The sequence below is a fragment of the Cherax quadricarinatus genome, chromosome 73, assembly GCF_038502225.1.
Source record: "Cherax quadricarinatus isolate ZL_2023a chromosome 73, ASM3850222v1, whole genome shotgun sequence".
In the NCBI taxonomy this organism is placed as follows: domain Eukaryota; kingdom Metazoa; phylum Arthropoda; class Malacostraca; order Decapoda; family Parastacidae; genus Cherax; species Cherax quadricarinatus.
In genome coordinates, this window is record NC_091364.1 from 3,816,530 (window position 1) to 3,844,176 (window position 27,647).

The window sequence follows — 27,647 nt, forward strand, 5'->3', positions numbered from 1 at the left end:
TAAATGGGGAGCCTTTAATTGAGCTATGTGTAGAAAGAAATTTGGTAATAAGTAATACATATTTTATGAAAAAGAGGATAAATAAATATACAAGGTATGATGTAGCACGTAATGAAAGTAGTTTGTTAGATTATGTATTGGTGGATAAAAGGTTGATGGGTAGGCTCCAGGATGTACATGTTTATAGAGGGGCAACTGATATGTCAGATCATTATTTAGTTGTAGCTACAGTTAGAGTAAGAGGTAGATGGGAAAAGAGGAAGGTGGCAACAACAAGTAAGAGGGAGGTGAAAGTGTATAAACTAAGGGAGGAGGAAGTTCGGGCGAGATATAAGCGACTATTGGCAGAAAGGTGGGCTAGTGCAAAGATGAGTAGTGGGAGGGTTGAAGAGGGTTGGAATAGTTTTAAAAATGCAGTATTAGAATGTGGGGCAGAAGTTTGTGGTTATAGGAGGGTGGGGGCAGGAGGAAAGAGGAGTGATTGGTGGAATGATGAAGTAAAGGGTGTGATAAAAGAGAAAAAGGTCGCTTACGAGAGGTTTTTACAAAGCAGAAGTGTTATAAGAAGAGCAGAGTATATGGAGAGTAAAAGAAAGGTGAAGAGAGTGGTGAGAGTGTGCAAAAGAAGAGCAGATGAAAGAATGGGAGAGGCACTGTCAAGAAATTTTAATGAAAATAAGAAAAAATTTTGGAGTGAGTTAAACAAGTTAAGAAAGCCTAGGGAAAGTATGGATTTGTCCGTTAAAAACAGAGTAGGGGAGTTAGTAGATGGGGAGAGGGAGGTATTAGGTAGATGGCAAAGTAAAGAAGAGCAGAATGTAAGTGTGGTGGAGGTACGTGAGGCATTACGTAGAATGAAAGGGGGTAAAGCAGCTGGAACTGATGGGATCATGACAGAAATGTTAAAAGTAGGGGGGATATAGTGTTGGAGTGGTTGGAACTTTTGTTTAATAAATGTATGAAAGAGGGGAAGGTACCTAGGGATTGGCGGAGAGCATGTATAGTCCCTTTATATAAAGGGAAAGGGGACAAAAGAGATTGTAAAAATTATAGAGGAATAAGTTTACTGAGTATACCAGGAAAAGTATACGGTAGAGTTATAATTGAAAGAATTAGAGGTAAGACAAAATGTAGAATTGCGGATGAGCAAGGAGGCTTCAGAGTGGGTAGGGGATGTGTAGATCAAGTGTTTACATTGAAGCATATATGTGAACAGTATTTAGATAAAGGTAGGGAAGTTTTTATTGCATTTATGGATTTAGAAAAGGCATATGATAGAGTGGATAGAGGAGCAATGTGGCAGATGTTGCAAGTTTATGGAATAGGTGGTAAGTTACTAAATGCTGTAAAGAGCTTTTATGAGGATAGTGAGGCTCAGGTTAGGGTGTGTAGAAGAGAGGGAGAATACTTCCCGGTAAAAGTAGGTCTTAGACAGGGATGTGTAATGTCACCATGGTTTTTTTTATTATTATTATCACACTGGCCGATTCCCACCAAGGCAGGGTGGCCCAAAAAAGAAAAACTTTCACCATCATTCACTCCATCACTGTCTTGCCAGAAGGGTGCTTTACACTACAGTTTTTAAACTGCAACGTTAACACCCCTCCTTCAGAGTGCAGGCACTGTACTTCCCATCTCCAGGACTCAAGTCCGGCCTGCCGGTTTCCCTGAACCCCTTCATAAATGTTACTTTGCTCACACTCCAACAGCACGTCAAGTATTAAAAACCATTTGTCTCCATTCACTCCTATCAAACACGCTCACGCATGCCTGCTGGAAGTCCAAGCCCCTCGCACACAAAACCTCCTTTGCCCCCTCTCTCCAACCTTTCCTAGGCCGACCCCTACCCCGCCTTCCTTCCACTACAGAGTGATACACTCTTGAAGTCATTCTGTTTCGCTCCATTCTCTCTACATGTCCGAACCACCTCAACAACCCTTCCTCAGCCCTCTGGACAACAGTTTTGGTAATCCCACACCTCCTCCTAACTTCCAAAGTACGAATTCTCTGCATTATATTCACACCACACATTGCCCTCAGACATGACATCTCCACTGCCTCCAGCCTTCTCCTCACTGCAACATTCATCACCCAAGCTTCACACCCATATAAGAGCGTTGGTAAAACTATACTCTCATACATTCCCCTCTTTGCCTCCAAGGACAAAGTTCTTTGTCTCCACAGACTCCTAAGTGCACCACTCACTCTTTTCCCCTCATCAATTCTATGATTCACCTCATCTTTCATAGACCCATCCGCTGACACGTCCACTCCCAAATATCTGAATACATTCACCTCCTCCATACTCTCTCCCTCCAATCTGATATTCAATCTTTCATCACCTAATCTTTTTGTTATCCTCATAACCTTACTCTTTCCTGAATTCACCTTTAATTTTCTTCTTTTGCACACCCTACCAAATTCATCCACCAATCTCTGCAACTTCTCTTCAGAATCTCCCAAGAGCACAGTGTCATCAGCAAAGAGCAGCTGTGACAACTCCCACTTTGTGTGTGATTCTTTATCTTTTAACTCCACGCCTCTTGCCAAGACCCTCGCATTTACTTCTCTTACAACCCCATCTATAAATATATTAAACAACCACGGTGACATCACACATCCTTGTCTAAGGCCTACTTTTACTGGGAAAAAATTTCCCTCTTTCCTACATACTCTAACTTGAGCCTCACTATCCTCGTAAAAACTCTTCACTGCTTTCAGTAACCTACCTCCTACACCATACACTTGCAACATCTGCCACATTGCCCCCCTATCCACCCTGTCATACGCCTTTTCCAAATCCATAAATGCCACAAAGACCTCTTTAGCCTTATCTAAATACTGTTCACTTATATGTTTCACTGTAAACACCTGGTCCACACACCCCCTACCTTTCCTAAAGCCTCCTTGTTCATCTGCTATCCTATTCTCCGTCTTACTCTTAATTCTTTCAATAATAACTCTACCATACACTTTACCAGGTATCCTCAGCAGACTTATCCCCCTATAATTTTTGCACTCTCTTTTATCCCCTTTGCCTTTATACAAAGGAACTATGCATGCTCTCTGCCAATCCCTAGGTACCTTACCCTCTTCCATACATTTATTAAATAATTACACCAACCACTCCAAAACTATATCCCCACCTGCTTTTAACATTTCTATCTTTATCCCATCAATCCCGGCTGCCTTACCCCCTTTCATTTTACCTACTGCCTCACGAACTTCCCCCACACTCACAACTGGCTCTTCCTCACTCCTACAAGATGTTATTCCTCCTTGTCCTATACACGAAATCACAGCTTCCCTATCTTCATCAACATTTAACAATTCCTCAAAATATTCCCTCCATCTTCCCAATACCTCTAACTCTCCATTTAATAACTCTTCTCTCCTATTTTTAACTGACAAATCCATTTGTTCTCTAGGTTTTCTTAACTAGTTAATCTCACTCCAAAACTTTTTCTTATTTTCAACAAAATTTGTTGATAACATCTCACCCACCCTCTCATTTGCTCTCTTTTTACATTGCTTCACCACTCTCTTAACCTCTCTCTTTTTCTCCATATACTCTTCCCTCCTTGCATCACTTCTACTTTGTAAAAACTTCTCATATGCTAACTTTTTCTCCCTTACTACTCTCTTTACATCATCATTCCACCAATCGCTCCTCTTCCCTCCTGCACCCGCTTTCCTGTAACCACAAACTTCTGCTGAACACTCTAACACTACATTTTTAAACCTACCCCATACCTCTTCGACCCCATTGCCTATGCTCTCATTAGCCCATCTATCCTCCAATAGCTGTTTATATCTTACCCTAACTGCCTCCTCTTTTAGTTTATAAACCTTCACCTCTCTCTTCCCTGATGTTTCTATTCTCCTTGTATTCCATCTACCTTTTACTCTCAGTGTAGCTACAACTAGAAAGTGATCTGATATATCTGTGGCCCCTCTATAAACATGTACATCCTGAAGTCTACTCAACAGTCTTTTATCTACCAATACATAATCCAACAAACTACTGTCATTTCGCCCTACATCATATCTTGTATACTTATTTATCCTCTTTTTCTTAAAATATGTATTACCTATAACTAAACCCCTTTCTATACAAAGTTCAATCAAAGGGCTCCCATTATCATTTACACCTGGCACCCCAAACTTACCTACCACACCCTCGCTAAAGTAGGAGAAACTTTTAGAGAGGGTGTGGTAGGTAAGTTTGGGGTGCCAGGTGTAAATGATAATGGGAGCCCTTTGATTGAACTTTGTATAGAAAGGGGTTTAGTTATAGGTAATACCACAATTACTCTCTCACTTGGTTCAAAGGCTCCTATACATTCACTTAACATCTCCCAAAATCTCTCTCTCTCCTCTGCATTCCTCTCTTCTCCAGGTGCATACACACTTATTATGACTCACTTCTCGCATCCAACCTTTACTTTAATCCACATAATTCTTGAATTTACACATTCATATTCTCTTTTCTCCTTCCATAACTGATCATTCAACATTACTGCTACCCCTTCCTTTGCTCTAACTCTCTCAGATACTCCAGATTTAATCCCATTTATTTCCCCCCACCGAAACTCCCCTACCCCCTTCAGCTTTGTTTCACTAAGGGCCAGGACATCCAACTTCTTTTCATTCATAACATCAGCAATCATCTGTTTCTTGTCATCCGCACTACATCCACGCACATTTAAGCATCCCAGTTTTATAAAGTTTTTCTTCTTCTCTTTTTTAGTAAATGTCTACAGGAGAAGGGGTTACTAGCCCATTGCTCCCGGCATTTTAGTCGCCTCATACGACACGCATGGCTTACGGAGGAAAGATTCTTTTCCACTTCCCCATGGACAATAGAAGAAATAAAGAAGAACAAGAGCTATTTAGAAAAAGGAGAAAAACCTAGATGTATGTATATATATATGCATGTGCGTGTCTGTGAAGTGTGACCAAAGTGTAAGTAGGAGTAGCAAGATATCCCTGTTATCAAGCGTGTTTATGAGACAGAAAAAGAAACCAGCAATCCTACCATCATGCAAAACAGTTACAGGTTTCTGTTTCACAGTCATCTGGCAGGACGGTAGTACTTCCCTGGGTGGTTGCTGTCTACCAACCTACTACCTACTACCATGGTTGTTTAATATATTTATAGATGGGGTTGTAAAAGAAGTAAATGCTAGGGTGTTCGGGAGAGGGGTGGGATTAAATGATGGGGAATCAAATTCAAAATGGGAATTGACACAGTTACTTTTTGCTGATGATACTGTGCTTATGGGAGATTCTAAAGAAAAATTGCAAAGGTTAGTGGATGAGTTTGAGAATGTGTGTAAAGGTAGGAAGTTGAAAGTGAACATAGAAAAGAGTAAGGTGATTAGGGTATCAAATGATTTAGATAAAGAAAAATTGGATATCAAATTGGGGAGGAGGAGTATGGAAGAAGTGAATGTTTTCAGATACTTGGGAGTTGACGTGTCGGCAGATGGATTTATGAAGGACGAGGTTAATCATAGAATTGAGGGAAAAAAGGTGAGTGGTGCGTTGAGGTATATGTGGAGTCAAAAAACGTTATCTATGGAGGCAAAGAAGGGAATGTATGAAAGTATAGTAGTACCAACACTCTTATATGGATGTGAAGTTTGGGTGGTAAATGCAGCAGCGAGGAGACGGTTGGAGGCAGTGGAGATGTCCTGTCTAAGGGCAATGTGTGGTGTAAATATTATGCAGAAAATTCGGAGTGTGGAAATTAGGAGAAGGTGTGGAGTTAATAAAAGCATTAGTCAGAGGGCAGAAGAGGGGTTGTTGAGGTGGTTTGGTCATTTAGAGAGAATGGATCAAAGTAGAATGACATGGAAAGCATATAAATCTATAGGGGAAGGAAAGAGGGGTAGGGGTCGTCCTTGAAAGGGTTGGAAAGAGGGGGTAAAGGAGGTTTTGTGGGCGAGGGGCTTGGACTTCCAGCAAGCGTGCATGAGCGTGTTAGATAGGACTGAATGGAGACGAATGATACTTGGGACCTGACGATCTGTTGGAGTGTGAGCAGGGTAATATTTAGTGAAGGGATTCAGGGAAACCGGTTATTTTCATATAGTCGGACTTGAGTCCTGGAAATGGGAAGTACAATGCCTGCACTTTAAAGGAGGGGTTTGGGATATTGGCAGTTTGGAGGGATATGTTGTGTATCTTTATACGTATATGCTTCTAAACTGTTGTATTCTGAGCACCTCTGCAAAAGCAGTGATAATGTGTGAGTGTGGTGAAAGTGTTGAATGATGATGAAAGTATTTTCTTTTTGGGGATTTTCTTTCTTTTTTGGGTCACCCTGCCTCGGTGGGAGACGACCGACTTGTTGAAAAAAAAAAAAAAAAAAATTAAATAAACTAGGTAGTAGGTTGGTAGACAGCAACCGCTCAGGGAGGTACTACCGTCCTGCCAAGTGAGTGTAAAACTGAAGCCTGTAATTGTTTTACATGATGGTAGGATTGCTGGTGCCTTTTTTTTTTTTTTCTGTCTCATACACATGCAAGATTTCAGGTACGTCTTGCTACTTCTACTTACACTTAGGTCACACTACACATACATGAACAAGCATATATATACACACCCCTTTGGGTTTTCTTCTATTTTCTTTCTAGTTCTTGTTCTTGTTTATTTCCTCTTACCTCCATGGGGAAGTGAAACAGAATTCTTCCTCCGTAAGCCATGCGTGTTGTAAGAGGCGACTAAAATGCCAGGAGCAAGGGGCTAGTAACCCCTTCTCCTGTATATATTACTAAATGTAAAAGGAGAAACTTTAGTTTTTCCTTTTGGGCCACCCCGCCTCGGTGGGATACAGCCAGTGTGTTGAAAGAAGCAGAAATTTAAATAACTCCTCCTGTATAAATTACTAAACTTTTGTTTTTTATTTCAGACTTTCTTCTATAAACTTCTTCTTTCAACATACCAGCCGTATCCCACCGAGGTAGGGTGGCCCAAAAGAAAAAACTAAAGTTTCTCCTTTTAAATTTAGTAATATATACAGGAGAAGGGGTTACTAGCCCCTTGCTCCCGGCATTTTAGTCGCCTCTTACGACACGCATGGCTTACAGAGGAAGAATTCTGTTCCACTTCCCCATGGAGATAAGAGGAAATAAACAAGAACAAGAATTAGAAAGAAAATAGAAGAAAACCCAGAGGGGTGTGTATATATATGCTTGTACATGTATGTGTAGTGTGACCTAAGTGTAAGTAGAAGTAGCAAGACTTGCCTGTAATCTTGCATATTTATGAGACAGACAAAAGACACCACAATCCTACCATCATGTAAAACAATTACAGGCTTCAGTTTTACACTCACTTGGCAGGACGGTAGTATCTCCCTGGATGGCTGCTGTCTACCAACCTACTACCTACAGTTTTCTTCTATAAACGCTTCTTCTTTCTTTCAACACACTGGCTGTATCCCACCAAGGCGGGGTGGCCCAAAAGGAAAAACGAAAGTTTCTCCTTTTGCATTTAGTAATATATACAGGAGAAGAGGTTACTAGCCCCTTGCTCCCGGCATTTTAGTCGCCTCTTACAACACGCATGGCTTACGGAGGAAGAATTCTGTTCCACTTCCCCATGGAGGTAAGAGGAAATAAACAAGAACAAGAACTAGAAAGAAAATAGAAGAAAACCCAAAGGGGTGTGTATATATATGCTTGTACATGTATGTGTAGTGTGACCTAAGTGTAAGTAGAAGTAGCAAGACTTGCCTGTAATCTTGCATATTTATGAGACAGACAAAAGACACCACAATCCTACCATCATGTAAAACAATTACAGGCTTCAGTTTTACACACACTTGGCAGGACGGTAGTACCTCCCTGGGCGGTTGCTGTCTACCAACCTACTACCTACAGTTTTCTTCTATAAACTATTATTATTAAATAATTTGAAATTGGTAAAAGAGCCTGATTAGTAAAACAAGATGCAAAGATGAGCATTTTTCATATTATATAGAAATTTTGACTGCATATGTTTAGTTTCAAGATGGATATTTGGTACTTTATGAAAAATATACCAGAATAGAATACTTGTAAGTCCAAGAAGTTCAGCATTCCTCACCTGCGTTTCCTCGCGTGTGAGAGTAGCGTGTGAGTGACCCTGTTGGGGTGGAGACGGCACTTGGGGCAGTTGTGGGAGGCGGTGGTTTGGCACTCTCATCTGAAAATAAAAACAACTTGCAATTGTCTATTCCTATAAGTTAAACAACCTATTCTCTCTTTTTTTTTTTTACACAGGGTTTTACAAGGTTAGGTTCAGTTTCCTAACTTTATTTACAAGTTAACAGCTGTTACTTACACCAGCTTATTTTAGAGCTTTTTTATTGTTACAAGATATATAAATAGTGGTCTTGAATTCCTGAAAGGAAGTCACAGGTAGGATACTTTCCAAGCATACCAACCAAATATCTTCAAAAGTCAAGACCTTATCACATGAAGTAATGTGCTCAATATGTTTTTTTTTTTTTTTTTTTTCAACAAGTCGGCCATCTCCCACCGAGGCAGGGTGACCCAAAAAAGAAAGAAAATCCCCAAAAAGAAAATACTTTCATCATCATTCAACACTTTCACCACACTCACACATTATAACTGCTTTTGCAGAGGTGCTCAGAATACAACAGTTTAGAAGCATATACGTATAAAGATACACAACACATCCCTCCAAACTGCCAATATCCCAAACCCCTCCTTTAAAGTGCAGGCATTGTACTTCCCATTTCCAGGACTCAAGTCCAACTATATGAAAATACGTATATTTATTTGACAAAACTAATATGAAAACAGTATCTAGGCATCTCACTAAAATCCAAAATAATATGTTATTGAATACAGTGGAACCTTGGCTTACGAGTGTAATCCATTCTATGACCTTCCTCGTATCCTGATCTGCTCGTATGCTGAGTCAATTTACCTCGTTTAATTTAATTGAAATGCCATTAATCCGTTCCAGCAGAATTCCTGCTCTCAGGAGGCAGAACAAAATACTTGAATATGACACTAATATCAACTCTACGGCTTATTTATCTATCACAATTCATCTAATATGACATAATAAACAATATAAATAACACAGAAACCTGATATATACTCTAGAATGAATAAAATAGTATATATATAATTTATTTATTTATTTTGTCTTCTCTGAGAATGAGGGTCCCCAGTAAAGTTCTAGAGGTGGTACCTCCCTATATATAAAAAACAAACAAACAAACACACACACACACACACACAAAGAAGTGTTCACAGAGGAGACAGAAGGAGCTCCAGAGAGACGGAGAGGTGGGGCACACCACCATGTGCTGGACACAGTGCACACAACCGAGGAAGAAGTGAAGAGGCTTCTGAGTGAGCTAGATACCTCAAAGGCAATGGGGCCAGATAACATCTCCCCATGGGTATTGAGAGAGGGAGCAGAGGCGCTATGTGTACCCCTAACAACAATATTCAATACATCTATCGAAACAGGGAGATTGCCTGAGGCATGGAAGACAGCAAATGTAGTCCCAATCCTTAAAAAAGGAGACAGACATGAAGCATTAAACTACAGACCAGTGTCACTGACATGTATAGTATGCAAAATCATGGAGAAGATTATCAGGAGAAGAGTGGTGGAACACCTAGAAAGCAACGATCTCATCAACAGCAGCCAACATGGTTTCAGGGACGGGAAATCCTGTCTCACAAACCTACTGGAGTTCTATGACATGGTGACAGCAGTAAGACAAGAGAGAGAGGGGTGGGTGGATTGCATTTTCTTGGACTGCAAGAAGGCGTTTGACACAGTTCCACACAAGAGATTGGTGCAAAAACTGGAGGACCAAGCAGCGATAACAGGGAAGGCACTACAATGGATCAGGGAATACTTGTCAGGAAGACAGCAGCGAGTCATGGTACGTGGCGAGGTGTCAGAGTGGACACCTGTGACCAGCGGGGTCCCACAGGGGTCAGTCCTAGGACCAGTGCTGTTTCTGGTATTTGTGAACGACATGACGGAAGGAATAGACTCTGAGGTGTCCCTGTTTGCAGATGACGTGAAGTTGATGAGAAGAATTCACTCAATCGAAGACCAGGCAGAACTACAAAGGGATCTGGACAGGCTGCAGACCTAGTCCAGCAATTGGCTCCTGGAGTTCAATCCCACCAAGTGCAAAGTCATGAAGATTGGGGAAGGGCAAAGAAGACCGCAGACGGAGTACAGTCTAGGGGGCCAGAGACTACAAACCTCACTCAAGGAAAAAGATCTTGGGGTGAGTATAACACCAGGCACATCTCCTGAAGCGCACATCAACCAAATAACTGCTGCAGCATATGGGCGCCTAGCAAACCTCAGAACAGCATTCCGACATCTTAATAAGGAATCATTCAGGACCCTGTACACCGTGTACGTTAGGCCCATATTGGAGTATGTGGCACCAGTTTGGAACCCACACCTAGCCAAGCACGTAAAGAAACTAGAGAAAGTGCAAAGGTTTGCAACAAGACTAGTCCCAGAGCTAAGAGGTATGTCCTACAAGGAGAGGTTAAGGGAAATCAACCTGACGACACTGGAGGACAGGAGAGATAGGGGGGACATGATAACGACATACAAAATACTGAGAGGAATTGACAAGGTGGACAAAGACAGGATGTTCCAGAGATTGGACACAGTAACAAGGGGACACAGTTGGAAGCTGAAGACACAGATGAATCACAGGGATATTAGGAAGTATTTCTTCAGCCACAGAGTAGTCAGGAAGTGGAATAGTTTGGGAAGCGATGTAGTGGAGGTAGGATCCATACATAGCTTTAAGCAGAGGTATGATAAAGCTCACGGCTCAGGGAGAGTGACCTAGTAGTGATCAGTGAAGAGGCAGGGCCAGGAGCTCGGACTCGACCCCCACAACCTCAACTAGGTGAGTACAACTAGGCGAGTACACACACACACACAAAAGAGGTGGTAACAGAAGAAGTAGAATATTAAAACAGTTGTAGAGAGAAATCACAGTGTTTTTCCTTCAAATCCTTTTATTCACATGTACCTATAGAAGGACCCCATCTATGTGGTAACATATTTAATGGTAAATACCTTGTTTTTCAGGCTTCACATAGAGCTCTTCATAGTCACTTTCCTTCTCACGGAGGATGAGCGGTGTACCATCAGTGGCGACGTTCTCATACGGATGAGCATCGATCACTTTTAGTCTCTCTTTAAAGAGTTCTCGAACAGCTCTGTGTAAAAGAATATATTGCTCCCTGGTCTGGACCATAGCCACTCTTTGTCGTCGCATGTCTTTAACAAGGCCAAATAGATCCAGGTTTTCTGTTAACCTCTGAAAATCAAATTACATTATTGTACTACTTAACCATAACTAAAATTTTAAATAATAATATTTTTTTTTTTTTTTTCAACAAGTTGGCCGTCTCCCACCGAGGCAGGGTGACCCAAAAAAGAAAGAAAATCCCCAAAAAGAAAATGCTTTCATCATCATTCAACACTTTCACCACACTCACACATAATCACTGTTTTTGCAGAGGTGCTCAGAATACAACAGTTTAGAAGCATATACGTATAAAGATACACAACATATCCCTCCAAACTGCCAATATCCCAAACCCCTCCTTTAAAGTGCAGGCATTGTACTTCCCATTTCCAGGACTCAAGTCCGACTATATGAAAATAACCGGTTTCCCTGAATCCCTTCACTAAATATTACCCTGCTCACACTCCAACAGATCGTCAGGTCCCAAGTACCATTTGTCTCCATTCACTCCTATCTAACACGCTCACGCACGCTTGCTGGAAGTCCAAGCCCCTTGCCCACAAAACCTCCTTTACCCCCTCTCTCCAACCCTTTCGAGGACGACCCCTACCTCGCCTTCCTTCCCCTATAGATTTATATGCTTTCCATGTCATTCTACTTTGATCCATTCTCTCTAAATGACCAAACCACCTCAACAACCCCTCTTCTGCCCTCTGACTAATACTTTTATTAACTCCACACCTTTTCCTAATTTCCACACTCCGAATTTTCTGCATAATATTTACACCACACATTGCCCTTAGACAGGACATCTCCACTGCCTCCAACCGTCTCCTCGCTGCTGCATTTACCACCCAAGCTTCACACCCATATAAGAGTGTTGGTACTACTATACTTTCATACATTCCCTTCTTTGCCTCCATAGATAACGTTTTTTGACTCCACATATACCTCAATGCACCATTCACCTTTTTTCCCTCATCAATTCTATGATTAACCTCATCCTTCATAAATCCATCCGCCGACAAGTCAACTCCCAAGTATCTGAAAACATTTACTTCTTCCATACTCCTCCCCAATTTGATATCCAATTTTTCTTTATCTAAATCATTTGATACCCTCCTCACCTTACTCTTTTCTATGTTCACTTTCAACTTTCTACCTTTACACACATTCCCAAACTCATCCACTAACCTTTGCAATTTTTCTTTAGAATCTCCCATAAGCACAGTATCATCAGCAAAAAGTAACTGTGTTAATTCCCATTTTGAATTTGATTCCCCATAATTTAATCCCACTCCTCTCCCGAACACCCTAGCATTTACTTCTTTTACAACCCCATCTATAAATATATTAAACAACCATGGTGACATTACACATCCCTGTCTAAGACCTACTTTTACCGGGAAGTAGTCTCCCTCTCTTCTACACACCCTAACCTGAGCCTCACTATCCTCATAAAAACTCTTTACAGCATTTAGTAACTTACCACCTATTCCATATACTTGCAACATCTGCCACATTGCTCCCCTATCCACTATCATATGCCTTTTCTAAATCCATAAATGCAATAAAAACTTCCCTACCTTTATCTAAATACTGTTCACATATATGCTTCAATGTAAACACTTGATGTACACATCCCCTACCCACTCTGAAACCTCCTTGCTCATCCGCAATCCTACATTCTGTCTTACCTCTAATTCTTTCAATTATAACCCTACCATACACTTTTCCTGGTATACTCAATAAACTTATTCCTCTATAATTTTTACAATCTCTTTTGTCCCCTTTCCCTTTATATAAAGGGACTATACATGCTCTCCGTCAATCCCAAGGTACCTTCGCCTCTTTCATACATTTATTAAACAAAAGTACCAACCACTCCAACACTATCTCCCCCTGCTTTTAACATTTCTGTCATGATCCCATCAGTTCCAGCTGCTTTACCCCCTTTCATTCTATGTAATGCCTCACGTACCTCCCCCACACTTACATTCTGCTCTTCTTCACTCCTAAAAGATGGTATACCTCCCTGACCAGTGCATGAAATTACCACCTCCCTTTCTTCCTCAACATTTAAAAGTTCCTCAAAATATTCTCGCCATCTACCTAAATTTATTTAAATTTATTTATTTTCTGCAGTATAAAGGTAATGTAGTTTACATGTATTAAAATATTGTTAGGCACAAAAGAAACCCACTAATATGCATTAAATAATGACAATTTTGAAAGCGCAGCAAACAAGGGGGTATAAATGTGAAAATTAAGTGGTTTAGAAACAACTGGGATGTGTAATAAGTACATAATACACAAATAACCTGAGTTATTTGTGTATTGCTCCAGTCACAGTATTGTGCCTTTTTATTCTTTATGTGCAATAGGGGTTATTTACAATTTATATGTTTGACTGGAAGTGAAAGGAGTGATAAGAGAAAAAGATTCTGGGAATGTTTAGGAACGTTGAGAAGACGAAAAAAACTTAGGGGGACGATGACTTTAATGCTGAACTGGAAGACACCTCCCTCACCTTACCTTCCTTTCCCTAGATCAAACCCGTCTACCACTCATTCCCCATTCACTGTCATCCCTATGGGTTTAGCACTTCATGAATGGAATAATAATAATAATTAGACCGTCATGTGTTAATGATAGTAAAATACCCTTAATTGAATTGCACAGTGGACCCTCGACCAACGATGGCATCGACTAACGTTAAATCCGACCAGCGATACATTTTAACACAAAAATTTTGCCTCGACTAGCGCTAAAAAACTAGACCAACACTATTCGTTCCGTCTGAGATGCGTCCACTTCTGGCCAGTGTTTACAAGCCAGCCAGCCACCGCGGTTGCTTTCAAGCATACAATCGGAACATTTCATATTATCACAGCCTTTTTAGTGATTGCACCTGCAAAATAAGTCACCATGGGCCCCAAGAAAGCTTCTAGTGCCAACCCTACAGCAAAAGGGTGAGAATTACTATGGATATGAAGAAAGAGATCATTGCTAAGTATGAAAGTGGAGTGCGTGTCTCCGAGCTGGCCAGGTTGTACACAAAACCCCAATCAACCATCGCTACTATTGTGGCCAAGAAAACGGCAATCAAGGAAGCTGTTCTTGCCAAAGATGCAACTATGTTTTCGAAACTGAGATCGCAAGTGATAGAAGATGTTGAGAGACTGTTATTGGTGTGGATAAATGAAAAACAGATAGCAGGAGATAGCATTTCTCCAGCGATCATATGTGAAAAGGCTAGGAAGTTGCATGAGGATTTAATTAGAAAAATGCCAGCAACTAGTGGTGATGTGAGTGAATTTAAGGCCAGCAAAGGCTGGTTTGAAAGATTTAAGAATCGTAGTGGCATACATAGTGTGATAAGGCATGGTGAGGCTGCCAGTTCAGACCAAAAAGCAGCTGAAAAAAATGTGCAGGAATTCAAGGAGTACATAGACAGTGAAGAATTGAAACCTGAACAAGTGTTTAATTGTGACACTGACAATGTTGTGAAACATTTTAGGAATGTCATAAAGGAACGGGAGGTACAGGCCTCTATGCACAGATATGTTGTGCGACAGAGGTCCAGTGACTCTCAAGCTGGTCCTAGTGGCATTAAAAGAAGAAGGGAAGTAACCTCGAAAAAGGACTTGTCACCTCAAGTCCTAATGGAAGGGGATTCCCCTTCTAAACACTAACACCATCAACACTCTCCCCTCCTCCCATCCCATCAATCATCACCAGATCTTCAATAAAGGTAAGTGTCATGTAACTGTGCATGTCTTCTTCAGTTTGTGTGTATTAAAATTAATATTTCATGTGGTAAAAATTGTTTTTTTCAATACTTTTGGGCGTCTTGCACGGATTAATTTGATTTCCATTATTTCTTATGGGGAAAATTAACTCGACTAACGATAATTTCGATTAACGATGAGCTCTCAGGAATGGATTAATGTCGTTGGTCAAGGGTCCACTGTATCTAGAAAGATATATAGTAATAGGCAATTTTTTTTTAAACACATCGGCTGTCTCCCACCAAGGCAGGGTGACCTGAAAAAGAAGAAACGTTTCTTTCTTCTTGTTTACATTTAGTAATTTATACAAGAGAAGAGGTTATAATAGGCAATATAATTTTAAAAGGTTTCATAAGCATGCAAAGTATGCTGAGAAAATGTAAGTAGAAGAAATGGAAATAAAAGGTAGTAGAGAATCCTTTAATTCTTTTACCCTTTGCCTACTGCCTTACTTTATATTCAGACAGAAATATACAACAGCCAGTAGTACAACAGCAAATGCAAAAAAAAAAAAAAAATCTATAGGAAATCAAACACAGATTTTGACTTTACCCCCCTTGGTATTTTTCCCTTCCCTCTTTACCATTTAGTACTGTATGACCCAAATGGGCTTAGCACTTATTTTTTATACTGTATAATAAAAATAATAATGACAATGTCAGCAATAAAATTAATATAGAAATAATAATAATAACAATAATGTTACCCTGCCTCAGTGGGAGGCGGTGCATTGAAAAAAATAATAACGGTAATAAAAAAGTACGTACTCAATTTAACAAACTAAGGGAAGGAAACCGGAGCCATTAAAACAATTGTGGCAGATTGAGATGATGGTTTGCCATAATCATAACGGACAAAAAGAACGGTCAATTCTCAAACAAATGGACTTTGTCCATTGGTTCCAAATCAGTTCAAACAGCAGATTACATCTTGTATTTCCGAAGTTTGTTAAATCGAGGTCCATTAAATGGAGGGTTCGCATACTGTACTACTACTTCTACTATTACTACTACTACCACCACCACTACTACTATTACTACCACCACTACTACTACTACCAATAATAATAATAGCGTAGAAACCAATTTTCAAAATAAGCACTTACCCCTGCTCTGAGGAGCCCCCATACATAATCAATGGCACATATGGTTCCCGTTCTGCCACAGCCTGCTGAGCAGTGTACCAGCACAGGTAAGGTCTCTGAGGCCTGACAGTCACGCACAAGACGCACCATATCCAGCAGTGGTCGTACGGTCTCTGGCACTCCATGATCAGGCCACAGCACATAATGGAACTGGCAGATTGTACGTTCTTCTGTGGATGAATCAAAGAATTTAAGTTATTTGCAAGACTGTTGATTCTTCTGTGAGTGCATCAAGGAATTTTGTGTTATTGATAAAGTGCATGGAAAAAATCTTTTCAAAGATAAGGACACATATCTTAATGGTGACAAAGGGACTTTTTTTTTTTTTAATCCAGAAATGGGAGCTACATTTCACTGTATCAAATTTGATTAACTCCTATTCCACAGGTGCCTTACAGCCCTCAGGGGTTTAGTATTTTCTGTGAATATACATTAATATTAAAGGAACAGATGAATGGACGAGTATTGGAACTGAGGTCCCGTGTGTTTCAGATCCTGCACTGTAACATACAACCAGAGGTTACAATAAGAGTTTTACCACCTTTACTTCTGTGAAGGTATTCAGGGAAACTGGCAGGCCGGACTTGAGTCCTGAAGATGGGAAGTACAGCACCTGCACTCTGAAGGAGGGGTGTTAATGTTGCAGTTTAAAAACTGTTGTGTAAAGCACCCTTCTGGCAAGACAGTGATGGAGTGAATGATGGTGAAAGTTTTTTCTTTTTCGGGCCACCCTGCCTTGGTGGGAATCGGCCAGTGTGATAATAATAAAAACTTCTGTGATGGGTAGTACCAGCTGCCACTGTTTCATTCTTGTGAAATATGAACCATCATTCAAATGAAACTTGAACCATCATTCTAATGAAACATGAACCATCATTCTAATGAAACATGAACCATCATTCTAATGAAACATGGACCATCATTCTAATGAAACATGGACCATCATTCTAATGAAACATGAATCATCATTCTAACGAAACATGGATGATCATTCTAATGAAACATGGACCATCATTCTAATGAAACATGAATCATCATTCTAACGAAACATGGATGATCATTCTAATGAAACATGAATCATCATTCTAACGAAACATGGATGATCATTCTAATGAAACATGGACCATCATTCTAATGAAACATGAATCATCATTCTAACGAAACATGGATGATCATTCTAATGAAACATGGATGATCATTCTAATGAAACATGGATGATCATTCTAATGAAACATGGATGATCATTCTAATGAAACATGGATGATCATTCTAATTAAACATGGATGATCATTCTAATGAAACATGTACAATCATTCTAATGAAACATGGCTGATCATTTTAATGAAACATGGATGATCATTCTAATGAAACATGGATGATCATTCTAATGAAACATGGATGATCATTCTAATTAAACATGGATGATCATTCTAATGAAACATGGACCATCATTCTAATGAAACATGGCTGATCATTTTAATGAAACATGGACCATCATTCTAATGAAACATGGACCATCATTCTAATGAAACATGGACCATCATTCTAACAAAACATGGACCATCATTCTAATGAAACTTATAATGTATTATCATTTTATTAAAGAAGAGCCATAGTTTTACAAAAAAAGGGTAAAAAAAATGCATCCACACATTTACCCGTTTTGCCAGAGTCAGATGTGTACTTTATCTTGAGAGTTCTGACCATGAAGTCTGGACACACCTGTCGAGCCTTTACGAACGACACAGTTACGTTACCAAACTGCCTCTCCTCGTTCTGGCTGTTTACCCAGTAACACTCACACTTGTGCTGAAAGAAAAACAGTCGGGATTTCAAAACAGGAGGGAATAAAGTCTTGAACATTAGGACGTGTTTCCATAAAATACCTGCTGTTCATGTTCACCCATCAGTAAAATGGGTACCTGGGTGTTAGTGGACTGGTGTGGGTCGCATCCTGGGACAAAATTGACCTAATTTGCGGGAATTGCTCTGCTTAACAAGTGGCTTTCTATACAGTATTATGTCACTGATGTCAGCTATGGTTTGTATACCTTGTACATGTACTTGTAGAACTATAGATGATATTATCAGTTGTTGAGTGTGACTCTCTCGTATCTCACATAATGTAACTTTGATATTTTTTTGAGTTATCCTGGGTAATCTACATATATGCTGCTATGTATGATAATTTATGTAACTGTATTTATGTATACCTATACCTGAATAAACTTAGACTTTTCCTTGAAGAGGGCATCCTGAGGATGGCGAAAGGCTCGTAGGAACACAAGAATGTAGTTAAGTTATACCATGAATTAAGGTAAGATCCTTTGCTTCACCTTATGAAACAAAGCAAATGCAATAATAATTATGGACACGATAGATTATAGTGGAAAAATGAACATGTTATTAGAAGATGAGGGGAACTTGCGTGCCTCTTAAGACGAGGTAATAAAAGGGTAACTCACTTTGCCACCTTCCGTCTCGTTGGATGCCATAATAATGACCTGAACCTCACACTCCACCACCATCCTCCAGAAGTCTGGCACCGTGTGGGGCAGCGGTCCCTGCGAACACAAAACTCACATTAATAATGCGTGATAATCCAGGCGGATGAATGGGAATGACTTGGGTCCCACGTCCAAAACTTATCCAAATCCTCTAATCTGTAATTCAGATGTCAGAGACAAAAGGTGTTCGATAACAAGATGGTCAGATTCCTGCTACAAGAGCCGGATCAACTGGGTTACGTGGGCCTGCCAGCCACCAGCACAAATAGCCTGGCTGACTAAGTGGCTTCAAGCCGGGTTGCGGGGAAAGGGGTCAGGCCCTAATCCATCGGGAGGCTTGGTCAAGGACTTGGCTACAAGGGCAATGACCCCCGGAGCATCCTCCAGGTAGGTAGGCAGGCAGACCGGTGACAGGCATACCACAGGCAAGGCAGCCACACAATACAACTAACTTTGACATTTAAAAAAAGCATACACACTGATTCACATAGCTTCATTACTATTCAAGACTCATCACCACCTTGTTATCCATTCTCCCTCCCTCTCTCACACACAGTCACCCATCCCATTAACTCTTTTCAATTTCTGCTATCAAAGACCACTCACATTCAATATCCGAGGGTCATTCTTTGCATGCTCAGAGAAAATCTTCCAAATATGTCTCCAGTAAGCGAGCAGAGTGCATCCAGATAAATACTGTTGGATGACTAACAGGGCCGACAAGTATAGGAAGGGAGTGTGTGTTTGGAGTTATCGTGACTAAACACTGAGTCATATTGAGATTTGAGTATCTCGCTCATTTCTTTGTTGTCATCTGTGTGTGTCTCAGCTCTTTTAAACGAGGAACCAATACTGGATGTGGTTTCTGCCCTAGATTTGGCATGAGAAAAGAAATATTTTGGGTTCCTTTCAATTTCATTAAGTTATGGCTTGAAATCTAAATCTCAATCTGTCTGTCTGTCTGTCTGTCTCTCTCTCTCTCTCTCTCTCTCTCTCTCTCTCTCTCTCTCTCTCTCTCTCTCTCTCTCTCTCTCTCTGTCTCTCTCTCTTTCTCTCTCTCTCTCTCTCTCTCTCTCTCTCTCTCTCTCTCTCTCACCTGAGAGCCGATGTAGGCCCGGGAGCCGCTGGCCCCTCTGATGTAGTTAGCATTGATGTAGTCACTACCTGGCACGCCAGGGAAGCTACTCAGCACCACGCGAGTGTAGTCATCTGAAAAAATAAAATCAATCTCATTAGCTGATCGAGTCATCATCCAGAAAGCCTGGTCTGAGACCGGACAGCAGGGGCCATTAACCCCCGGGAATCTATAACAGATTAGGTAGACCACACTCTTAATATTATTTTTGCCTGGATATTTGTAAACACTGGTACTAGTCATTAAGGCTGAATGTTGCCTGTACACCATCAGGCAAGGATACTGGACGGATATATATATATATATATATATATATATATATATATATATATATATATATATATATATATATATATATATATATATGTCGTGCCGAATATGTAAAACTGGTCAGTTAGCAAGAACTCATTTAAAATTAAGTCCTTTCTTAAATTTTCTCTTATACGATTAAAGATATATTTTTTTCATTAATGTTAATGTAAAAATTTATAATTTTCCATGAAAAGAATCTTAGAAAACTTACCTAAACTTATTATAACGAGAACAATTTATTTTAGCCTAGGCCAACTAAATATATTTTAGATTTGTTTACAATAATTTAATACTAAACAAAAATAGTTAAATATATTTTTTTCGTTAGGTTCAGAATGATTTTGGCGAAATTATTGCATACACAAATTTTCGCTTGTCCTATATGGCAAGATGAGCGTTGCTATTTAAGCCAAGATCGCAAGTTCTGCCTATTCGGCACGACATATATATATATATATATATATATATATATATATATATATATATATATATATATATATATATATATTATATATATATATATATATATATATATATATATATATATATATTATATATATATATATATATATATATATATATATATATATATATATATATATATATATATATATATTTATATTATCATTATTAAGTGTTAAACTTATAATAGCAGGAATAAAGTAGACTCCTCATTCATCCTGAGTAGAGTTATTATGACTCTACTGAAGGAAAGGTTGATTTTTTACACTCTTAAGCAGAGTAATCATTTACAACACTTGTACAGGAAGTGAGCATCAACTGGCACTAGTTCACTGAGCAGTCATATGTAATAACCTTAACCTAGAAAACGCTAACTACAAAGAAAATCTTACTAGACTGTAAAGAGACAGTGATGAGTCTTTCTTTTTCCTCGTTTCCCATTAATAATGTCCCCTAGGTAAGGTAAGGTAAGGTTTGTTAGGAAACAGGGTGTTTCCTGACGCGGGTCTTGGCCATATGATGACCCACAGATGGAGCTTTTGGTCATCTGATCAAGCTTAGTGCTTTTATCTTTCGGAAAAGTCAATATTTTTCACTAAGCAGTCTTATATTACCTACATATACCCAAGACTTTTTTTTTGTAGACCTTCCATATAAACAGCCTTTTTCATTCTTGTATATGGGGCCAGGAGCTGTGAATCGACCCTTGCAACCACAAATAGGCAAGTACATATTTCTCCAATCCAGCAAAATAACCACAGGGGAGAGATAAATAAAAGGATTAGATACCAAAAAGGCACAATACCGTGACTGTAACATTACACAAATAACCCGCACATAGAGAGAAACTTACAACGACGTTTCGGTCTGACCTGGACCATTTACAAAGTCACAAAGACACAAAAGAGGTAGGTTTGCCAGGACTGGTCCTGGCCCGGATCTTCTCCATGTGGTGACCCGGCAACAAAAAAGTGAGGGAGTTAGTATATATAGGCGAGGAGGACGGGACCATGAGAGGAAGAATAAGAAGTTGTGATACTTCTAGGACAACAACCTCCCTGTGGTTATTTTTGTATCTTTTATCGCTCATTTGCGATTACTGCATATATCCGTGTGTCACGACTCAAGAAATCGTAATGACACGATTGCAAACAAACCATACGCGACGGGCTGGAGTTTTGAGACTCTATGACCGCGGGTTCAATCCCGGCCGGGGGTATGGTCTGTGTGTCAGTTTATCCACTGGGTATTTCCCCTGAAACAAAGTGGTAATTAAGTGGGGGTATATGTAAGTGGTGTGAAGTGATCTGTAGGGAGGTGAACAGGAGCTCTGGCATACTGTCCTCTCGACACCTGTATAAAACAGGATGGCAAACGTGTCCTCCCCAACACCCACACCAGTATAACACAGGATGAGAGTATAATAAAAATGGTCTTGAAAAAAGACAAGTTGATGAATTTAAGTTGTAGATATTATCTGTGTGTATTAAATCTCCTTAGTGATGGAATTTTAAACTCGTTTGAACAAAATAGCGGTAAGGAAAGGAATTGGCCGGAAGTTGACCACTTCCGTGCGAAGTATGCAAACGTTAGCGGCGGTGGTGGTGGTGGTAGTAGGTGGTGGTGGTAGTAGGGGTATAAATGGTGGTATAAGTGATGGTGGTATAGGTGGTGGTGGTAGTAGGGGTATAAATGGTGGTATAAGTGATGGTGGTATAGGTGATGGTGGTATAGGTGGTGGTGGTAGTAGGTGGTGGTGGTAGTAAGTGGTAGTGGTATAGGTGGCAGTGGTATAGGTGGTAGTGGTATAGGTGGTAGTGGTATAGGTGGTAGTGGTATAGGTGGTAGTGGTATAGGTGGTAGTGGTATAAGTGGTAGTGGTATAAGTGGTAGTGGTATAGGTGGTAGTGGTATAGGTGGTAGTGGTACAGGTGGTAGTGGTATTGGTGGTAGTAAGTGGTAGATGTCAGGTATGTAACAGATACTGGACTGCTACCTGTTTCTTCTCTGTTCCTGTTTTTTTTTATATATGGGGAATCATAATGACTTTCCCAGTCTTGTGTGTATGTGTGTGTGTGTATGTGTGTATGTATGTATGTGTGTGTGTGTGTGTGTGTGTGTGTGTGTGTGTGTGTGTTTACCTGTGTGGTGGTAAGGGTCCAGTCATAGCTCCTGGTCCCGCCTCTTCGCTACTCGCTACTAAGTCCCCTCTCTCTCTCTCTCTCTCTCTCTCTCTCTCTCTCTCTCTCTCTCTCTCTCTGCTCCATGAGTCGTATCGTAACTTTACTGATTGTTCCACTTCCTGACAACTCTAAGGGCGTGCGTGCGTGCGTGCGTGCGTGCGTGCGTGCGTCCGTGCGCGCGCGCGTGTGTGTGTGTGTGTGTGTGTGTGTGTGTGTGTGTGTGTGTGTGTGTGTGTGTGTGTGTGTGTGTGTGTGTGTGACAGTGGCACATTAGCAGCTGCTACATGTGTTGTGGAACACACCGTTACACACCTGTCTTGTTTTCCCCTACCACCTGTTGCTTTAGGAAGGAGGAAGGGATGGAGGGGGGGACAGCTCGTATTATATTCGGGGGGGGGGAACTACCTGTACACAGTTCCGGGGGTCACTGACCCCTCGGCCTGGTCCCAGACTAGGCTTCCCGTTTGACGGCTCCATTAATCAGGCTGTTGCTGCTGGTTATATGCAGTCCACCATAAGCACAACAGCCTGGCTGATCAGGGGACTCGAGAAACTAAGTTCCCTCTTCAAGATAGAAGGTGTTGAACAGTCTTGGTCCCTGGAGTTCAGACACAGAAACGAAATAAAAAAGAATCAGGGTTAGACGTATTGCATCAACTTGTTGCAGGAAAGTACTTGTTGCAGTGCCATACCAGAGATCATTTAAGAAAATAGAAGAACAGGCAGAGTTAAAATGTAAAATGTACCAGTGGATCAAGGGAAATGTGAGAGAGAGAAGACAGCATAACAGTAATGAACGAAGCATCAGAATGGGAGAGAGAGAGGAGACATAATAACAGTAATGGACGAGGCATCAGAATGGGAGAGAGAGAGAAGACAGAATAACAGTAATGGACGAAGCATCAGAATGGGAGAGAGAGAAGATAGAATAACAGTAATAGACGAAGCATCAGAATGGGAGAGAGAGAGAAGATAGAATAACAGTAATGGACGAAGCATCAGAATGGGAGAGAGAGAGAGGAGACAGAATAACAGTAATGGACGAAGCATCAGAATGGGAGAGAGAGAAGATAGAGTAACAGTAATGGAAGAGGCATCAGAACGGGAGAGAAGACGAAGTAGATAACTGGTTCAAAAAACCGACAGAATGATAAATTAGACACTTGTGCAACGCCTGGGTATCTTTATTGTGGAAACGTTTCGCCAGCCAGTGGCTTCCTTAGTCCCACGCAGAGAAGAATGGTTGAGGTAATCAGTCCCTCACCCTGGGGTCGATGTAATCAGTTCATCTTATCAAGATTGATGGACTGATTACATCAACCGCAGGATAAGGGATTGATTACCTCAAACCCTTTCTGATCTTCACCCAGTCTTCTCTGTACGAGACTGAGGAAGCCACTGGTTGGCGAAACGTTTCCAGAAAGAAGACAGAAAGTAACAGTAATGGAAGAGGCATCAGAATGGGAGAGAGAAAAGAGTGGGTCCCACGTTTGTCCCACAACAATGACCTACCAGAAGGAACAATAATATTTATTTTCACAAGTACATGATGCAACTTATACCTCACCATAGCTGACACCAATGACATACTACTATATAAAAAGTCCCTTGTTATGCAGAGCATTTCGGGCAAATCAGGTCAATTTTGTCCCCAAGATGCAACCCACACCAGTCGACTAACACCCAGGTACCTATTTTACTGCTAGGTGAACATGGACAGCAGGTGTCTTAGGAAACAAGTCCTAATGTTTCCACCCGTACCGGGGACCGAACCACGGACCTCAGTGTGAGAAATGAGTGCGCTACCAATCGAGCTACGAGAGTCTCATGCGAAACTAATGAGAAAAATGAGAAACATGAGAGGATAGTGATCAGCTCCAGCGAGAGGTTACAAAAACTGCCGATGTGGTTTCTGGAGTTCAATTTAAACCACTGCGAGGTCATGCGAATTAGAGGAAAGATCGGGCACAAAGTACAGCAAGAACGGAGTGAAACTACAAGTATCACGAGTGAAAAATAACCTGGGGAGAATATAACGCCAAACACAGCCCAAGAATTACACATAATCCGTATGACGTCAGCCTCATACAGAAGATTAACAAACCTCAAAACAGCGATCGGGAATTTGACCTCAGTGACTGACCTTGGTCAGGTCAGTCACTGAGTACGCGGCCCCTGCATGGAACCCACTCCCGGCCATGCACGTGAAGAAACTCGAGAAAGTCCAAAGATTTGCAACTAGGCTAGTACCAGAATGGAATGTAGAAGAGGTTAAAGAACTGAACCTGACGACCTTGGCAAAGAGAACAAGGGAAGGGGGAGACATAATTACGACATGACATTTTATGATGATTTGATAGGAGATGATAAGGACAGTGTGTGTGAATTAAGAGGGCCAGGACCAAGGGGACACAGGTGGAAGCCAAGAACTCAGATGAGACACGAAGATTTCAGGAAGTATTTCTTTAGTCACAGGTTGGTTGAAAAGTGGAATGACTTGGATGAGGCAGTGGTAGAAGCAAATCCAATACGCAGCTTTGGTAGTAGATATGATAAGGCCCAATAGGTAAGAAATCATAGACAACTTGATGATGCATTTATCAATTTGATATTGCATGCCATTAATGTATGATACAACACACACACACACACACACACACACACACACACACACACACACACACACGAAGTGGAATAGTCTGGGAAGTGATATAGTGGAGGAAGGATCCATACATAGTTTTAAGAATAGGTATGATAAAGCTCATGGAGCCGGGAGAGTGACCTAGTAGCAACCAGTGAAGACGCAGGGCCAGGAGTTGTGAATCGACCCCTGCAACCACAACTAAGTGAGTACATACAGAGAGAGAGAGGACAGACGCTGGTGTGGTCACGGGTTCTACCGTGTCAGAGATAATTTCCAGCGATGGAGAGGTGAAGTGTAACTGTCCGAGTGAACATTACACACGGGGCACAACGGAGCTTCGAAGGGCAGGGCGGGGCGGGGTGAGGCAAGGTGAAACAGGGTGGGGCAGGGCAGGGCTTTTTGGGCAGGGCAAAACAAGGCAGTGCCCGGAGACTACAATCTTCAGCCGTCACATCCCAAATAACTGGACAATGGGGTGTACCTCGGCCTACATGTTACCTTTGATGGGTTTTCAGAGTCTTTCTACTCCCGGAGCCCGGCCATGGACCAAGCTCGTCTCGTGCTAACCTAGTCAACCAGGCTGTTCCTGCCAGAGGCCTACAAGTTGCAAGCAACAATAGCTTGGCTGATCAAGACATCCACTTAAGCATTCGCTCTAATCTTACCATTCATGCGATTTGCGGCCTTAATGTCCTTCAAACAGTCGATAAGGACGCGAATCTAACACGTTTTAATGGGAGTAACGCCCCTAGGACAAAATTCCTTTTTTATATAGAAGAAAATGAAAAAAAAATCAGAGTAAACTATTCATTTATAAATTTAAAAATTGTGGAAAAAATAGAATATAATTTTTACAAAAATAAATAAGGGGTAGAAAAATTTTGAAACAAAAATATATATGGAAATGAATTTTAAATTGGGAATAAACTGAGAAAAATTTCGAAACTGTGAGATAAGCCTAGTGAAGCCTTTGAAACCCAGTGAAGCCTTTGAAAGCCAGTGAAAACTTTGAAAGCCAGTGAAGCCTTTGAAAGCCAGTGAAGCCTTTGAAAGCCAGTGAAGCCTTTGAAAGCCAGTGAAGCCTTTGAAAGCCAGTGAAAACTTTGAAACCCAGTGAAGCCTTTGAAAGCCAGTGAAGCCTTTGAAAGCCAGTGAAGCCTTTGAAAGCCAGTGAAGCCTTTGAAAGCCAGTGAAGCCTTTGAAAGCCAGTGAAGCCTTTGAAAGCCAGTGAAGCCTTTGAAAGCCAGTGAAAACTTTGAAACCCAGTGAAGCCTTTGAAAGCCAGTGAAGCCTTTGAAAGCCAGTGAAAACTTTGAAACCCAGTGAAGCCTTTGAAACCCAGTGAAGCCTTTGAAAGCCAGTGAAAACTTTGAAACCCAGTGAAGCCTTTGAAACCCAGTGAAGCCTTTGAAGCCCAGTGAAGCCTTTGAAGCCCAGTGAAGCCTTTGAAACCCAGTGAAGCCTTTGAAACCCAGTGAAGCCTTTGAAAGCCAGTGAAGCCTTTGAAAGCCAGTGAAGCCTTTGAAACCCAGTGAAGCCTTCGAAACCCAGTAAAGCCTTTGAAACCCAGTGAAGCCTTTGAAACCCAGTGAAGCCTTTGAAACCCAGTGAAGCCTTTGAAGCCCAGTGAAGCCTTTGAAGCCCAGTGAAGCCTTTGAAGCCCAGTGAAGCCTTTGAAAGCCAGTGAAGCCTTTGAAAGCCAGTGAAGCCTTTGAAGCCCAGTGAAGCCTTTGAAGCCCAGTGAAGCCTTTGAAAGCCAGTGAAGCCTTTGAAAGCCAGTGAAGCCTTTGAAAGCCAGTGAAGCCTTTGAAAGCCAGTGAAGCCTTTGAAAGCCAGTGAAGCCTTTGAAACCCAGTGAAGCCTTTGAAGCCCAGTGAAGCCTTTGAAGCCCAGTGAAGCCTTTGAAAGCCAGTGAAGCCTTTGAAAGCAAGTGAAGCCTTTGAAGCCCAGTGAAGCCTTTGAAACCCAGTGAAGCCTTTGAAGCCCAGTGAAGCCTTTGAAAGCCAGTGAAAACTTTGAAACCCAGTGAAGCCTTTGAAAGCCAGTGAAGCCTTTGAAAGCCAGTGAAGCCTTTGAAAGCCAGTGAAGCCTTTGAAAGCCAGTGAAGCCTTTGAAAGCCAGTGAAGCCTTTGAAAGCCAGTGAAAACTTTGAAACCCAGTGAAGCCTTTGAAAGCCAGTGAAGCCTTTGAAAGCCAG

The 27,647-nt window shown here is 41.0% G+C and overlaps 1 protein-coding gene across 4 annotated transcripts in view; it reads right to left on the reverse strand.

Annotated features, from left to right (window-relative positions):
* Positions 1-27,647, reverse strand: part of LOC128701179 (uncharacterized) — a 185,745-nt gene that overhangs the window by 37,222 nt on the left and 120,876 nt on the right. For all 4 annotated transcript variants that reach the window (XR_011394034.1, XR_011394035.1, XR_011394036.1 and 1 more), the window contains exons 3-8: positions 19,811-19,923; positions 18,673-18,771; positions 17,866-18,016; positions 16,169-16,377; positions 11,098-11,341; positions 8,095-8,193 (exon numbers count right to left, since the gene is read on the reverse strand). Coding sequence is in view for 1 of the 4 variants with exons in the window: in XM_070100552.1 (XP_069956653.1) it covers positions 8,095-8,193; positions 11,098-11,341; positions 16,169-16,377; positions 17,866-18,016; positions 18,673-18,771; positions 19,811-19,923 (915 nt within the window). In the remaining 3 variants the exon portion in view is untranslated. The remainder of the gene's footprint in view (positions 1-8,094; positions 8,194-11,097; positions 11,342-16,168; positions 16,378-17,865; positions 18,017-18,672; positions 18,772-19,810; positions 19,924-27,647) is intronic.